At 58.3% G+C, this 16,248-nt stretch overlaps 1 protein-coding gene across 3 annotated transcripts; it reads right to left on the reverse strand.

Annotated features, from left to right (window-relative positions):
- Positions 1-1,697: 1,697 nt before the first annotated feature.
- Positions 1,698-12,517, reverse strand: UNC93B1 (unc-93 homolog B1, TLR signaling regulator). Of its 3 annotated transcripts, XR_011524210.1 has the most exons (12): positions 12,347-12,507; positions 12,063-12,204; positions 11,226-11,379; positions 8,528-8,689; positions 8,176-8,308; positions 7,732-7,825; positions 7,046-7,170; positions 6,330-6,512; positions 5,578-5,851; positions 4,830-4,929; positions 3,363-3,481; positions 2,366-2,504 (listed from the first exon to the last, which is right to left on the reverse strand). XR_011524210.1 is itself a non-coding variant. In XM_070565637.1 (11 exons), the coding sequence occupies exons 1-11, from the start codon at positions 12,440-12,442 to the stop codon at positions 2,181-2,183; spliced, it is 1,806 nt and encodes a 601-aa protein (XP_070421738.1). In that variant the 5' UTR covers positions 12,443-12,517; the 3' UTR covers positions 1,698-2,180. The 3 variants fall into 3 exon arrangements, 2 of the variants coding, with proteins under 2 accessions (XP_070421738.1, XP_070421739.1); XM_070565637.1 differs by lacking the exon at positions 4,830-4,929 and having other exon boundaries at positions 1,698-2,504; positions 12,347-12,517; XM_070565638.1 differs by lacking the exons at positions 4,830-4,929; positions 12,063-12,204 and having other exon boundaries at positions 1,698-2,504; positions 12,347-12,482.
- Between the last annotated feature and the right edge of the window lie 3,731 nt (positions 12,518-16,248).

The following is a 16,248-nucleotide window of genomic DNA, read 5'->3' on the forward strand; positions in this document are numbered from 1 at the left end:
CTCAGGCATCACAGACCATGCATTTAATCACCTTCTCTAGAACTGGGTCCAGAAAGGCCACAGTTGGTTTTCTGGGCAAGAGGGGGCCACGGGATCCAGTAAGGGGCTCCCAGTAGGTACATGACGTTAATAGCTGACGTTCACAGACAGCTTTCTCTGTGCCAGCCCTGTGCTAACACAGAGGTGCCCGAACTTTCTCGCTTCCTGGCACCCTCAGTGTCTTGGTAATTCATGGCACTCCTAGGCTGAAAGAAATATCCAACAGTTCTATTTATGAATTGTTTTAGGTCCCAATAACTTCATAAGTATTTAGGTTCTAATAACTTAGTGGTCATTTAGAAAATAGAATACAAGTCAAGAGAAAGAAAAAACAGTACTTTTATTTCATTCTTTCATAACCACCACTACTTACTAATCGGCTGTGAGTACTGGCCAGCTTCTCTAACCTTGGACTCAGACTGGACACCTCCAGCCTTGTTTCCTGGTCCATGGTGGTTTTCATTCTTTATCCCCCAAATCAAAGAAAACCCAGCTTCTCAAAGATACATGTGAAAGGAATGTAGTGTGATCAACCGTTGAAAGTGTGAACCACCGGGACCTGTTAGTCTGCTCAGGTGGACAGTTGTACAGCGTCGCTGTTTCCCTCCAAAGTTTAGAAAATTTAAGCTACCCTCTGTACCCTTGTGCGTTTCCTACAGAGCTTGGGGACCTCAGAGGCGCCCTGCTACGGAGTTTCATACATGCTTCCTCTTGTACAGAAAGACACCTTATGGAGAAGGAGCCTGTGGCTCAGATGGGTGGAGCCCTTGCCTGAGGTCACAGAGCCAGGCTCCAGGGCCCCCTAGAGGCTGCTAGAAAGAAACTCAAGTGAGGGCAGCCGACGGGTGGAGAGGAGAGAAGGGAGCAACATTTATGATACTGCAGGGGGTGTGGACGAGGGTCTGGCCTTCAGGTGGGTATGGAGGGGGTGGAGAGTAAGGAATGCTGGGGCTCCAGCAGAGAATCTGTTGGCATCCCGTTGGGGGAGTCTATGACCCTCCTGTGGCCCCCTTTGCCTGTCCTTATCCAGGAGTTCAAAGCTCTTCACAGTGGGGTCTCAGTCCCCTCGGTACCCTCAGGCTGCCGGAGGTCTGCCTCTCTCATGGGCATTGAGGCTGAGGATGCAACTGAGAGAGGGCCGGGGCCAAGTTTACCTGGGTTCGGACAACCGTTCTCTTGACCCATCCTGAGCACAGGGTGACCTTGATATGGCTCAGAAGTGGACTTGGCCCCCAAAGGGGACCCAGCTCCCCTTAGGGAGCTGGGAGCAGAAACACCCCAAAAGAAAGAGAAAGGATGGGGGGGCAAGACGGTTGGGGATTCTTAGACTACAGGAGGGGGAGCAGGACCTGGGCCTTTGGAGTCTGTCGTGTCCTCTAGACCCACGAGGGACTGGCGGCCCCCTCACACTCTCGCTGAGGTCCCTGCAGGCCACTCCAGGCGCTTCTTTCTCCTGGACGGGCGCGGTGGAACTGGCAAACCAGGCGGGCGTGGAGAGGGGCGGGGCTTCCAGGAAGGCGGACAGCCAGGTGGGCGGGGCTTAGGGGCCCTTACCCCGAGGGAGGGTCAAGGCCCCCGGTGAGTGCCCCAGCGGCCAGGTCCGCTGGCCTACACCCTGGGCACCCTCCACCCCGGCACGGCTGAGACTTCCCAGGCAGGAAAATACAAAATCTCTTTATTGCTCATTTTCCATAAAAAGTCGCGCTTCGTAGCAGACCATAGGGATCGGATGTGCAAAGCGCGCGACCTGTTCGGCCAGGGCTGTGGCCAAGCCGGGGCGGGACTCGGGGGAGGGGTGCGGCAGGAGGACCCCGGCCCTGCTCGCGGCCGCGGCACGTGCGGGGGGCGGGGGGCCCGGGGAAAGCGTCGTCGTAGGGAGCGCCCCCTGGGGTGGGGAGAGGTCGGCTGTGCCGTCGCTGGAACCCTAGGCTTGGCCCAGGGGTCTCCAGGCCCCACCCCGCTTAGGAGGGGGCTGCGGGACGGAAGCCAAGCTCCTGGTGGCCCCGGGCTCCGGGAGGGCCCTCCCTAACATGGGGAGATGTCGGGGGACGCGCACAGGGTCCCTCCTGAAGATTGCGCAGGAGTCGGAGGGGTCCCCGACCCGAGCCACGGAGAAACTGAGGCCGGGAGCAGCTGGGCGCTCACAGCTCCTCCGGCCCGTCGCCCCCCAGCGCCTGTTCGTAGGGGCACGGCCGGCGGCTGAGGCCGGCCGGCTCGGGGCCGGGCCGTGGCCCCGCGGGCGGCGCCTCCTCCTCCACGCCGTCCCCCCGGCCGCCGCCGCGCTCGTTCTCCGCGTCGCTCTCGTCTGAGTTCTCCTCCTCCAGGTAGCGGTAGCCGCGCACCTTGTGCTGGGGCCGCGGGATGCGGGGCTGGCGCGGGACCACGCCCCGCCGCAGCTTCTGCTCCATCCACAGGTACGAGGCCGCGGCCGCCACCAGCGTCACCAGCAGCACCGACAGCTTAGCCTGGGCGCACAGGGAGGGATGCTGGGGACTCGCGGGCACCCCCACCGCCCACCCAGGGCACTCTCCCACCCCGCAGCGTCTTCTCTGCGGTCCTTCCCTCCTCCCAGGAGCCGCCCACGCCACCCCCCTTCCTGGGCACCCTCCTGCCCACAAGGCTCAAACCCCAGCTCTGCCCCTTCCAGTCACCCTCCTTCTTAGGGCCTCAGTTTCCCTAACTCTAATGATCGTCTCTTTGCCTCATGGGCAGATGGGAGATGTTGATATGCGCCTCGTCAGGCGTGGCCCTCCTTCCCCCGGACTTAGATTACTCTGTCCCTTACCCGAGGGGACCATAAATAATGCCTCTCAGTCGTTTTGACTGGAGCTCACAGTCAGAAACAACTCGACATCATAACTCAGTACATACACACATATTCGCATGCATACTCCCTATGTCCTATTCGATTTAATTTTTTAAATGTCAGTCGGGACCTGCTCAACTGACCCACCAGTGGGGGGCAGCAGAGCACAAGGACCCTGCTCCCTGAGCTCACCAAGGGGAAATAGACCCTCAGCATCCAGCTCAGAGCCCAACATCTGGTGAACAGGCTACCAAGCTACCCACAAGGCAGCTGGGATGTGCCAAAGGAAAGAGCAAGCTGTGAACCTCTTCAGATAGGTAAACCGAGGCCGGCGGGAGTGAGGCACTGAGTGCTGGGTTTGGGGCCACCCAGTGGGCTTGGCCCAAGGCCCGGCCTTAGGGGTGTGGTGGCCTTCAGGGGCTGTGAGGCGGGCACTCAGAAAGTATCTGTGGCCTGGGGCGTGGTGTGGGGGGTGCCTGATGCCCCAGAAACTCTCCTCCACCCGGCCCGGCCTCACCTTCATGGGCAGGCTGGAGCCCAGGTACACAGTGAAGATGGCCACGGCCTGCCACCAATGGTAGATGGTGAAGATGAAGTCTTGTCTCTCTTTGTCCTCATACAGGATTCCCAGGAGTGCTGTGGGCAGGCGGGGCAGGGCAGGAAGGAGAGTGGTGTCACCAAGGGCCCAGGGTGGCTGACCCACCTGTCCAAGCCCTGGACCCTGGAGCGCCAGGGAGCCACTGTAAACGGGTCCTGGCTGCCCCCCCCCCACTGACCCCGCACCCAGCGAACACCCTGGGTATGACACCGCCCCAGGAGCTGAGCAGCAGCAGGAGCAGGTGAGCCCCAAGCCAAGATGCAGGTGGGCCTCGCTCTGGGGCACACGTGTGGCCTCGAAAGCGGAAAGCTCTATGTGCAGTCACGTCTTGTCCTCTCCCGGAACCCAGGCGCGGGGTTCCCGCCTGCGGGGCTGTGTCTCCTCCTCGCCTGGTGCTAAGGGAGGGAACCTGCTTACAGCACCAAGCTGTCTGTGATCAAAGCTGAAGTGGGGAGGGGGAATCTGTTTCCCGAAGAGTCCTCCCTGGGGTGGGCAGAAAGCACCGGACAGGGAGCCAGGAGACTCAAATTCTACTCTCGGGACTATAAGTAAGGTGGAGAGAGTTGGCACAGAGGTGTGGATTCAAATGTTGCCTCTGTGGCTGGCCCAGGATAAGTGAACTCCCAGAGCCACTTCCCCATGTGTAAAATGAGATGACACGTATGATGTTGTGATGTGAGGTTTTCTGGTGACAAAGTCCACACAGCGCCCGGCAGAGCGGACCCTGGCCAGCACTCAGAGCATTAACACCCCATCCTGAGGCTCTGCAGTGTGACCGTACCCCACAGGGCTGCTATGAGGGGACACGGAGCACACGAGGTCCCCAAGGTGAAGGCAGGAAGCAGAGCTGGGCAGAAGGGGACGCCAGGCCCAGGCCCGTCCAGTCATATCATGGGCCCGAGGTACCCAGGCTGGACGCTGCCTGGAGCCTGTTGCCCTGAGCAAAACGGCCAAGACAATGTGGTCCAGCACGTGGGGCTCCATCCCCTACGTCAGACACAGGTGGCTGACTCTGGGATGGTGGGTGCAGGGGTCACCTGAGCCAGCCCCTGCCCTGCCCGCAGCAGGCACGACATCCACCACGCCATACCCCCAGGGCTGATGTTCAAAACTGTTAACAGCACCGGCCCAGCAGAATGGATGCCGAGATGGAAGACCCAAATAGCTGTGCCTGTGTGCACCAGCTGCGTTGTCACTGACACAGGCCCACCTTCGGGCAGAGCATCACACAGCTGAACTCTGTCCCACCTCCTCCTTTCTGCAAACGGGGCCCCACACCCCAGCAGCCCAGACTTGGGGCCTGGAATCTGCTACTCTGCAGACCAGTGCTGGGGCTTCACGCCTGCTCCCAGCTCCTCTCCATAAAAAGGGCATATCTCGGCCTGCCTGGTGGCGCAGCAGTTAAGTTCACACGTTCTGCTTCGGCGGCCCAGGGTTCGCCGGTTAGGATCCCGGGTGTGGACATGGCACCGCTTGGCACCCCATGCTGTGGTAGGCGTCCCACATATAAAGTAGAGGAAGAGGGGCACGGTGTTAGCTCAGGGCCAGACTTCCTCAGCAAAAAGAGGAGGATTGGTGGCAGATATTAGCTCAGGGCTAATCTTCCTCAAAAAAAAAAAAGGCCATATCTGCACCTACGCCCCGGGGTGGGGACAGGGCCACCCGTGTTTCCCAGGCTCCCTAAGGCACAGACTCATGAAAATGATGCCAAAGTGGGCCCTGTCCTCTGGTATGAAAATGAGGTACCCCAATGTGTTTATTCACACTATCCCTAAGGGGTGGCCAGGGTCCCGCACCCACTCCATGTGGCCACAAGATCTCACACTGACCCCCCAGTGTGCACAGGACACCCACCCTGGGATGTCCACAGTCTGTCCAAGGCATGCAACTCCCATCCCTGTCCCCAGGGTGTCCAAAGCTGTCCCCATTTGTCCCTAGTGTCCACGGGCCTTCCTTCCAGCTCTGGAGCATCCACAGGAATCCCCACCTACCTCCACCATGTCCACAGGACCCCATGGCAGACCTCCAGTGTGTCCCCAGGACCCCATATCTGTCCTGGGATTTCTGTGCTCGCCCCCAACCACCCAAGGCAGCCACAGGGTCCCCTGCCCAGCCGTCCCAGTGCCCCACTCACTGCTGAGCCCGGTCTTGTTGAGGGCACTGCCCACACCCCACAGGGCAGCTGCTGCATAGAGAATCCAAGTGTGTTGCAGGACCCGAGGCTTGGGGGCCCAGAAGAAGAGGCCGAGAGTGAGCAGCAGGTGCAGTCCGGCCCCCGCCACCAGGGGTACCGAGCGCGGCAGCCACAGCCCCAGCAGGCCCAGGACAGAGGAGGCTGAGGCGCCCAGGCTGTAGGCTACGAGGAGGTACGCCAGGCGCTCCAGCCCCACGGAGCACACGCCATAGCCCTGTGGGACAGGAGGGAGCACTGGAGGTCAGCTGGTCCAGGCTCTGGCCCTCGCCACCTGTGGTCTCACTTTGGGCCACACCCTGCCCTCTCTGGGCCACCTCGGGGCTAACTCCCTCTGAGGCTGGCGGGCAGGTTCCTCGGGGACAATGGGAAAAAGCTTGGACAGTGTCCCCAGACACCAAGGTTGTACCCTGCATGGAACCAAATGCTTTACGGGCGTTATTCCACCACAACTGCAGAATGCCTATGAGAGTGAGCATTGTCACCGAACTCAACAGATGAGGAAACTGAGGCTCAGAGAGGTAAAGTAACTTGCCCAAGGTAGAGGGGCAAAAGAAGGAAGAGGGAGGGACTATTTGGGACACCCTTGTACATACGTATACATGTATTCCAAACTTAGTCGTTGTTTATCTGAAATCCAAATTTAACCAGACGTCCTCTATTTTTCCTGGCAGCCCTACACAGGCTGTACTTACAAGGGCGAGCCCAGTGCAGGCAAAGAGCACCTCGAAGCCGCTGTAGATAAAGAACGGCACGAGGTGGCGCAGGCGGAAGTCGCGCACGTGCTTGAAGGGCAGCTGGAAGATGTTGCCCCAGCCCACGCTGCGCAGGTCGATCTCCTCCGTGGGCCGGTACGCGGCGCCACACAGGCCCAGCACCTGCGGGGTGCACAGTGACGGGGCGGGCAGCCAGGCGCAGGCCCCGCCCCCAAGCCTCAGCCCCGCCCCCAAGCCTCAGCCCCGCCCCTAAACCCAGCACGGACCTCCAAGCTCCGCCCCCAGCGCTAAGCCACGCCCTAGACACGCCCCCAACGCCTCAGTTCTGCCTCCCGGTACCCGCCCCACCCCGGGTTGGAGCCACACCTCCCGACTCTAGACCCCACTGTCGGCTCCCAGCCCCCTCACAGGTCACAGTCAATCCTCTGGGACCCTGTCTCCAGCTCGACCCGCACCAGGCCTGGTCGCCCTCTCCCTGGCTCTGGGATTCCAACTCCAGTCTCAGTCCACAAGCATCAGCCACGCCTCCGAGCCTCAAGCCCGGCTCCTAGGCTCAGACTCCCTCCCCAGGACTCAGCCCTGGCTCCCGGCTCAGACCACGCCTCCAGGCAGCCAGCCACGCGCCCAAACCGCGCCCCTTTCTCCCTGCCTCGGTCCCCAGAACCTGGCTGCCCCCACCCCGTCCCCGGCCGCACCAGCAGCATGGCCAGGAAGGCCATCGCCATGAGCACGCTTTCCACCACAATGAGGTTTCGGCTCCGCGGTAGCGTCCGCAGGACCGTCTTGTTGAAGCCGCTGAGGATGCCCTGGCTGTTGGTACCTGAGAAGGGGCGGGTGAGGGGCCTCGTGAGGCAAGGAATAGGACACACCGTCAACTCAGCCAGGAAGAAATGCAGCAGGGCGGGCTGGTGGAAGGGGAGGGTTAGAGGGGGCGGGCGAGGGCGCGCGTGCAAAGGCAGGGTTCCTTTGGGCAACAGTTTGAAGGTGAGGGCCACTGGGGCTCCTCCCCCCCACTTCCTGCGCTATGGCCCTGGGGGGCGTGGCGGCGCCAGTCCACTTCCTACCTCCATACACTCACCTGCACTGATTTGAACTCTGAGGGTGTCCTTGGCCCTGAGATTCCACAGGCAGCCTCAGCCCAGGTGGCACCACCCCCAGGCAGCCTTCCCTAAGGCACCCTGCCCCGCAACCCCAGCTGGGTCAGATGGCCTAACCACATACTCCTACAGGGCCCTGTGCCTTGCCCAGCAGAGCCGTAGACACCTGGGTCTCAGCCCTGAACGCTGTGAATGAGGGCATCCTCTCTGGGCTCAGTGTCTGCTGGGAGACTCCGTGGGCGATGTGAGCAGGGCTTGGGGACCCCACCCCCGTGAGAACTAACCGCAGCTGTGCACGTTGAACAGCGTGTGGTTCAGGTCATACAGGTAGTGGTTCAGGAAGTAGATCATGGGCAGCTGGGCGCAGGCAAAGCTCAGCTGTGGGCAGGAGGGCAGCATGGGCCAGGCTCAGGGCACGGAACCAGGCAGGGGGCCCAGGCGTGACCTGGGAGGGGTCTGGGCACAGCCTCGCGGGGACAGGAGCCCTCTCACCTCTGGGGGCAGCCCGGTAGTAGTGGGGGAGTGCCCACTACAAGAGGACCTCCTCCCGGTCAGCACTGTGGACAGGGGTGGGACGAGGTCTCAATTGCCAGAGGTAAGCAAGTAGGGGTTGGCTCAAGAAAGGGCAGTGGGACTAGAGGGCTGAAAAGACTGTGGGATGGGCTCCAATGTGTGGGTTCTGGGCCTGGAACCCCCCCGCCCCGAGTGGCCCCATATGTGGCACTCACGTGGAAGAAGCTATAGAAGATGGCTTGGAAGACCAGGAGATAGGGCGCATGAGAGCCCCTTGGCGGCCGCTGCTGAGGACCCTGCTCATCCCGCTCCTTATAGTGGGAGTACTCGTAGTACTTCTGGGCCATCCTGGACCATAAAGGAGAAGGCTCTTCCCAGCCCGACCTCTGCCAGACGCCTGCACTTCCTGCACCCAGAGCTAGGGGCTGACCAGCCGGTGTCTCACAGATGGGGAAACTGAGGCCCAGAGGGGGGAGGGGCTGGCCCAAGGTCCCCCAGCCAAGGTTGGCAATGCAGGGGAGGCTCTGCCGGGCCTCCAGCCTCCCGCCCTGCTGCCACCAGGCTCACCTGGTGATGTAGTTGCCCATGGAGGCCCAAAGAGGCACGATGGCCATGCCCAGGGCCACAGCGGAGGGCACGAGCGTGTAGTAGCGCTCCCAGTAGTTGGTGGAGACAAAGAGGGCGTAGATGCCCACAGCCAGGAACATCATCCACTTGGTGCCAAAGAACCTGTGGGCAGTGAGAGGGCCGCTCGTACCATGGGCCTACCTGGACTGCCGCGGCCGGAAACCAGAGCAGCCACAAATCTAGGTCCCACAGATACGGACTTGCTGGTGGTCTCAGGCAAGCCACCGTGTCCATGCACCTCAGTTTTCACGGCTGTAATGTGGGCACAGAGCCCACACCAAGAGCCTCCTGTGGCCACCGCAAGGGTGGAAAGAGATAAAGCAGGGGAGCAGGTGTCACGAGTCAGTGGTCCACGGGCCCACCCAGTCCTCATTCATGTCCTGGGCTGACTCACCAACCCCCCTTCTCCACCGGAGCTTCTGTGCTTTGACTGCAGAGCCCAGGCACACACCCAAGGGACTGACCCAAGCCGGGTCATGGAAACCCAGGAGCAAAGAGAGAAAGAGAATGCCATGGCGGCCAGTGGCAGAGCCGGCAGCCTGGCGTCCCCTCCTCCCTGCAAGTTGCTCTTGCAGCTCACTGTGGTCAGTCTGGAAGTTTCCTCTTCACTGGCTCCTAGGACAACAGCCTTGCTGGCCATGGGAAAATATCACACGGTGTTCAAAGAGTGTTGATAAGCAACAGGACAAGGCCCATTGAGAGCACAGAGGCTGGTTAGGCTAAAAACCACTACTGAGATATCTGGGGTTTTTTTTTTGAGTATTTGTGCCCATGATCAGCTCCTTTTGGTTTCTAGGAAACTCAAAGTGAAATGACCCTGGTTTTCTGATACAATTACTTTCTCTACTCTTACAGGGCCCTGGTCCTTTTCTTCTCCTTATTTGCCACATAATAACCAGATAGGCAGCCCCCTCTCCTCTATTTGGGAGCAGGCACAAAAAAATGCACGGTACGTCTTGATGGAATAAAAGAGCAAAAAGTGAAAAATACTAGCACTCGTTGCTGGTGAGGCTGTGGTTTAAAAACTAACACACAAGGGCTGGCCCAGTGGCATAGTGGTTACGTTTTTGCACTCTGCTTGGGCCACCTGGGGTTCACAGGTTTGGATCCGGGCACAGACCTACACGCTGCTCATCAAGCCATGCTGAGACGGTGTCCCACATACAAAATAGAGGAAGGCTGACACAGATGTTAGCTCAGCAACAATCTTCCTCAAGCAAAAAGAGGAAGATTGGCAACAGATGTTAGCTCAGGATGAATCTTCCTCAGCAAAAATAAAAAACCCACAGCTCGTGGACATGCAGATTGACAGAGCATTTTGGAAAACCAGCCTGGTAGTTTGAGGAGGGGTTTAGCATGGCAGTTTGGAGTCACTCCGCCTGAGTTCAAACCTTCAGTCGGCCTGGTGCTGCCTGTGGGCCTTGGCCAGCTGTTTAAGCTCCTGGTTTCTCCGTGTCTAAGATTAGAGCCCCTGCAGTGGGGTGTAAGGAACCAGGTAACAAAGTGCCCAGCACACAGGAAAGACAATAAGAGTTAGCTGTTGTTATTAACAATGATAGGTTGCAAGAGCCATAAAGCCTTTATATGCCTCTGACCTAGTAAGGGCAGTGCTGAGAATATCCTAGGAAATATTTTTTTTCCTAAGAAGGAGACAGCTATAAGCACAAAGTAAACACGCAAAAAAGGAGAGGGGGCCACCATGTCCAACTCTGAGACACAGTTGGACGTCCCCATCTCTGCAGAAGATGCTCCCATCACAAAATTCTCACTGTGAAGACCGGAGTGGGCCAAGATGTGTGCAGTGAAAAGAAAGCAAAAGAGACCATTATGCGCATGTGTGTGCACACAGTGGTGACAGGGACGTAAATGTCATCCATGCCTATCGGTCGGAGAATGATGCTAGCCAATTTACTGGAAGGCTTGGGGGCGCTTTCCTTTTTTCTGATTTCAATTATGATTCTAATGCTCTTCATGCAGTTGTAATAAAGGAGTTTTGGTTTTCTTAAAAACGGGGGAACTGAAACCCATCCAATTTGTCCACTGATCTCAGGGTCCCATCTGAGCACAGACCTGTGGCCTGGTGGGAGGGTGCTTGTGGAGGGAATTTTTGTCTCGTGTGGGAGGCTGGACCAGATGCCTCCAAGGCTCAGGTCCAGAGTGGACCCCCTGGGGCACCTGCCCAGCCATGGCTTTTTCAGTGAGAAATGTCCCTCAGCAGCAGCCACAGCTGACTGAGCAGGAGCGGGCACCTGGGCCTTGCTGGCTGATCAGATTCTCTCCAGAAACATCACAGCCCTGACCCCAGCAGGGTACTGTGGCTCCAGGCCACCAAGGAGGGCATGAGGGTAATGCCACATGGGGCACGGGCAAGCTGAGGGAAGGAGCCTGAGTGAATTCATGTTACTTGAAACCCCATGTGCTCTGGGGCAAAGCTCTTGATTCCTTCCCCAAACCCAGGTTTCACCCTCTACCTGGCACCCCGCCTCCCTCCACCCCCGCCCCCCGGGGCAGGGCCTCTCCCTACCTCCCTGTCTCCCAGGAACACGGGGGCAGCTAAAGGCCCCATGGTCTAACAGCTTTTGTACCCCTTCAAGATCAGGCAGACAGCCCAGCCCTTATGGGGACGGCAGCGTCGCACCTGATGAGCACAGGTGTGTAGAGTAGGGCCGCGATAGGGGTCACGTTGATGCCTATCAGCATCTTGCTGTCGATGTCAGGCAGCCCCATGTTTCCGTACTTCACCTCGCGGTAGGTCTCATCATAGTGCAGAATCAGCTGCATCTGCAGGAGGCCTGGGGACAAGGGGCAGGCATGGAGGGGGCGGCCTGGCTGGGGGGTCGGGGGGAATGAGCAGAGGCTGGAGGGCAAGCCTCAAAGGGAGCTCCAGTCACCAAAGGGATCCCCGATTCCAACGCTCACAAGGACAGAGAGGGAAGCCTGGGCTGGGCCAAGCGCCCTGCCAACGGTGGCAGCGTCGGCGACTGGAGTCCAGACCCCCCACTGTCTGGCTCCGCCGGGCTCTTGGACCCCAGCGCTCCGGATTCTCAGGGCAGCAGACCCGCCTAGGGCGCCCTGTCCACACACGCACGAAGACTCTGGCGGGGACATGGGGACTCTGCCAGTTTGACCCCCTGCGTGGGGGGGGGGGGGGCGGGGCGCAGCTGCAGCTGCGAGGGCAGCAGACTGGGAAGTGAAAGAGGAAGCGAGGCCGACGGCCCCGGAGGTTTCTCTTTCCCTGACCATGTCTGGGAGGGGAGGCGGGCGGGGTAAGGCAGCCTCGGGCGCAAGCGCCAGGGCCAGGCGGGCCGTGCTCCCGCGCCGGGCCGGGGGTGCAGACAGACCCCTGCCCCCTCCTCCCCCCCTCCTCCCCCTACTCCTCCTCCTTCCCCTCCTCCCCCTACTCCTCCTCCTCCTCCCTCCTCTCTCCTTCCCCCTCACCTCCTCCCCGCACTCCCCTCCGCGCGCGCGCCCGTACCCAGGTAGACGCCGTAGGTGAGCGTGCCGCCCGTGCTGGCGGCCAGCACGTTGGTGAGGACGCCCAGGCGCTTGCGGCGGTAGTAGCGCCGCTCCTCCTCCTCCTCGTTGTAGTTGGGGTAGGCGCCCACCAGCTCGTCCAGCTGCGGGGCATGCACGGCGCTCGGACCCGGCCCGGCGTCCCGGGCCCCGCACCCACCCCGGCCCGCCCCGAGAGCCCGGCCCGCCCCGAGAGCCCGGCCCGCCCGGGGCCCACGCCCCCGCTCCGTCTCCGTCCCCGCTCACCGGGGCCGCGGGCCCATCGGGGACCCCGAGCCGGTCCTCATCGCCCTGCGCCCCCGCGCCGCCCGCCACCGGGTAGAGCGGCGGCTCCGCCTCCATGGCCCGACCCGCCGGAGCACTGGCGCGGCCCGGGCGTCCCTGCAGCGGGGCGGCACTTCCTCCGGGTCGGACCTGCCCCCGCCCCGCCCCGGACCGCCTCCTCCGGGAGGGACAGCCCCGGCGCTGGGGTAGGTGTGGGTGTGCGTAGGGGAGCTCCCGTGTGTCCGTGAGCGGCCAGGACTCGGCCTCGGGGATGCGAGATGCGAGTTCCAATCCCCGCTCAGCCTGGCTTTGTGACTTTGGGGATGAACTCCACTTCTCTGTGCCTCAGTTTCCTCCCCTGTAAACCCGGATACTCAGCACTGCTTCCTAGGGCTGTTGCAACGTTACTGGGTTAATGCGAAGTCTTAGGCAAGTGCCAGGCCCGTCACCAGCTCCCCGCAGTGTTACCGCTGCTGTCATCCCGAGCCCCACCTCCGGGCCCCACTTGGTGTGTCTGCGGGGCCAGCAAAGAGCCCCGACGGCAGCGCCACCGAGGCTCCCCCCGCAGGACGCGGCTGCCCGCGCCTGCCTCCCGTGCACCCTCCAGCTTCCGTTTTGGCATCTGCACGTGGCAGCTCCAGCAGCACCCGCGGGAGGCCGAGATTTTGGGGGCCTCTGGACGACAGGGGGGCGACCCCACCACCACCCCGCAGCAGGGTCAGAGCCTCCTGCACCTGCCCGCCTGGGCACTGGGTCCACGGCTGCGGCTGGAGCCTGCTACCGACCCCGAACGTAAGTTCATTGACCCGCCGCGTAGTAGGGCCAATAAAGAAAAAGCTGAAGCGCCAGGCTTGTGGCGAGGAAAGAGGTTTACTGTCATTATCAAACTTAACCGCTGCCCACTGGGCTGACCCCTTATCTAGGGAAGGTTTCTTAACCTCTTCGTGCTCGGTTTCGAGCCCTCCAAGTTTCTGCCTTGCCCGAGCCCGCGCCCGGTGGCACTGGCTGTCGTCCTGGTTAGAAACGCCTGGGAAGCTTTTAAAAATAGCCAGTTCCCAGGGTAGTCTCTTCAACAAATGGTGTTGGGGAAACAGGCTAACCACAGGCCGAAAATGAAAGTGGACCTCTGGTCTTACTCAGCTCACAAAAACTAACTGGAAATGGATCAAAGACTTAAACCTGAGACCTGATACCATAAAACTCCCAGAAGAGAAAGGAGGAAGCTCCTCACCGTGGGTCTTGGCCATGATTTTTTGGATATGACACCAAAAGCACAAACAACAAAAGAAAAAAATCAACAAAGGGGGCCTACATCAAAGCTGAAACCTTCTGTACTGCGAAAGAGACAAAAAGACAACCCAGAGGAGAGAATGGGAGAGAGTGTTTGCAAACCATGTATCGGATAAGGAGTCAATATCCAAAATTTATTTAAAAATCATACAACTGAATAACAAAAACACAGACAATCCAAATGAAAAATGGGCAGAGGGACTACATACGGTGGTCCCTCCTTACCTGCAGGGGATACGTGCCAAGACGCCCAGTGGATGCCTGAAACCACGGATAGCACCAAACCCCACATATACTGTGTTTTTTCCTATACGTACACACCCATGACAAGGTTTAGTTTATAGATTAGGCACAGTGAGAGATGAACAACATGACTCATAATGAAATAGAACAATTGTAACAATATACTGTAATAAAAGTTACTGTAGGTCTTAGCAACCTCAGCATAAGATTTCCTTTCTTTCCTTTTTAAGTCGAGAACTTTTACTTTTTCTCTTAAAGGAAGTACTTCACGGCTTCTCTTTGGCGTATCTGGATTGCCAGCATCACTGCTCTTGCGCTTTGGGGCCGTCATTAAGTGAAATAAGAGTGACTTGAACATAAGCACTGCAATACACTGACAGTCAGCTGATAATGGCTACTGAGCAACAAACAGGCAGTTAGTGGATGCAGCGTGGCCATGCTGAACAAAAGATGAGTCACCTTCCAGGCAGGACAGAGCGGACACCGCAAGATTCCATCCCTGCTCCTCAGCATGACCCATAACTTAAAACTTGTGAATGGTCTACTTCTGGAATTTTCCATTAAATATTTTCTGACTGCAATTGACCTCAGGTAACTGAAACTACAAAAAGCAAAGCCACAGATAAGGAGGGCCTACTGTAGACATTTTTTCCCAGAGAAGACATCCCAATGGCCAACAGGTACATGAAAAGGCACTCAACATCACTCATCATCAGGGCAATGCAGGTCAAAACCACAAGGAGATATCACCCCATGCCTGTTAGGATGGCCGTCATCAAGAAGACAAGAGCTAAGTGTTGACAAGGACGTAAAGAAGAGGGAGCCCTCATGCTCTATTGGTGGGATTGTAAACAGGTCCAGCCACTAAGGAGAACAGGATGGAGGTTCCTCAAAAAATTAAAAATAGAACTACCATATGATCCAGCAACTCCACTTCTGGGTATACACTCAAAGGAAATGAAAACAGGATATCAAAAAGAGGTGTGCACTCCCACGTCTATCACAGCATTATTGACAATAGCCAAGATATGGAAACAACCTAAGTGTCTGTTAATGGATGAGTGTGTAAAGAAGTTGGGGGACATATATACAACAGAACACCACTGAGCTATGGGGAAAAAAGAAATCTTGCCGTTTGTGACAACGCCGATGGACCCTGAGGACGTTATGCTGAGTGAGATAAGTCAGACAGAGAAAGACAAATACTGTAGGATATCCCTTATATGTGGAATCTAAAAAAAAAAAACAACCCAAACTTGAAAAAGCAGAATGGCGTGGTGGTTACCAGGGGCTGGGGGTAGGGAGGGGAAACTTCGTTTAGGGGTACATGCCTGTAACTAGAAGATAAGGAAGTCCTGGGGTCTAATACATGGTACAGGGAGTATAGACCACGAAACTGTACTATAAACGTGAAACTTGCTAAGAGACCAGATCTCAATCGTTCCCACCACTAGAAGAAGTGATAACGATGTGACAATTTAGAAGAATCAGCTAATGCCACGATAGCAATCATATTGCAATAGAAATGTACCCAGTCAATGGGTTGTACACCTTAAATGTACGCAATGTTGTAGGTCAATTATATCTCTAGCCGGGCCCCCTCGCCCCCCAACTTTGCCCATTCTGTTCCTTCTGGTTGACATGTCCTTCCTCCTGCTTGCCCCAGGAGGTGTCCTTCCTGCCCTCTGCTCTCAGATAAGAAGCCATCCTTCAACTACTTCCCTTCTGGTTTTCTGTAGTTTAATTGTCTGTCCCCTCGGGTGATGGCTCACTGTGTACCTCTCATGCAGGGGATTGTGTCGGGCACTTAGTTGGTGCCCAATAAATGTGAGTGGATGGATGGACGAGTGAACGGATGACAGATATCCACCCCAGAAGCATTGCCAGGAAAGTGGAGAGCTGGGGGCATGGAGGGCATCAATTTGTAGAGCTTCAGCCTGTGAGGCAGTGGAACTTTCTCCAGACCACAGCCAGGTGCAGACATGGGTAAAGCAGACTGGTGGAGTCGTGCTGGCAATACCTAGAAGTGGGAGCTATGGAAGGAGTGAGAGAGAGGACAGGGCCCGAGGTCCAGGGGCAAGGTGGAGGCGGGAGAGCAGGGAAGCAGTGGGAGCTGAGAGGCCAGGCGGCCATGAAGCCGTGGGCAGAAAGTGGATGCCAGGGTCCTTTACCTTGGGTGATGACAAAGTCTGGGGTGTGGCGGCAGGGAATGGGAGGCAGGGGGACCAGAGGCTCTGCAGAGAGTGACGAGGACAACAAGAATGAGCCCCTGCCCCTCCCAGCAGTGCTCCCCCTAAAACCGATTGGAAAGGGGGCCCTTGGGCCTGGCGGCGGCGGCTAACATCTATGGT

This window comes from Equus przewalskii, chromosome 11, assembly GCF_037783145.1.
Source record: "Equus przewalskii isolate Varuska chromosome 11, EquPr2, whole genome shotgun sequence".
In the NCBI taxonomy this organism is placed as follows: Eukaryota; Metazoa; Chordata; class Mammalia; order Perissodactyla; family Equidae; genus Equus; species Equus przewalskii.

Coding starts and splice junctions, on each gene's coding strand:
- UNC93B1 (XM_070565637.1), bottom strand. CDS start 12,442: ATGGAGGCGGAGCCGCCGCTCTACCCGGTGGCGGGCGGCGCGGGGGCG. Junction 7,826..8,175: donor TCTTCTATAGCTTCTTCCAC/GTGAGTGCCACA, acceptor TCCTGCCCACAG/CTGAGCTTTGCCTGCGCCCA. Junction 2,505..3,362: donor GCTCCAGCCTGCCCATGAAG/GTGAGGCCGGGC, acceptor CTGTGCGCCCAG/GCTAAGCTGTCGGTGCTGCT.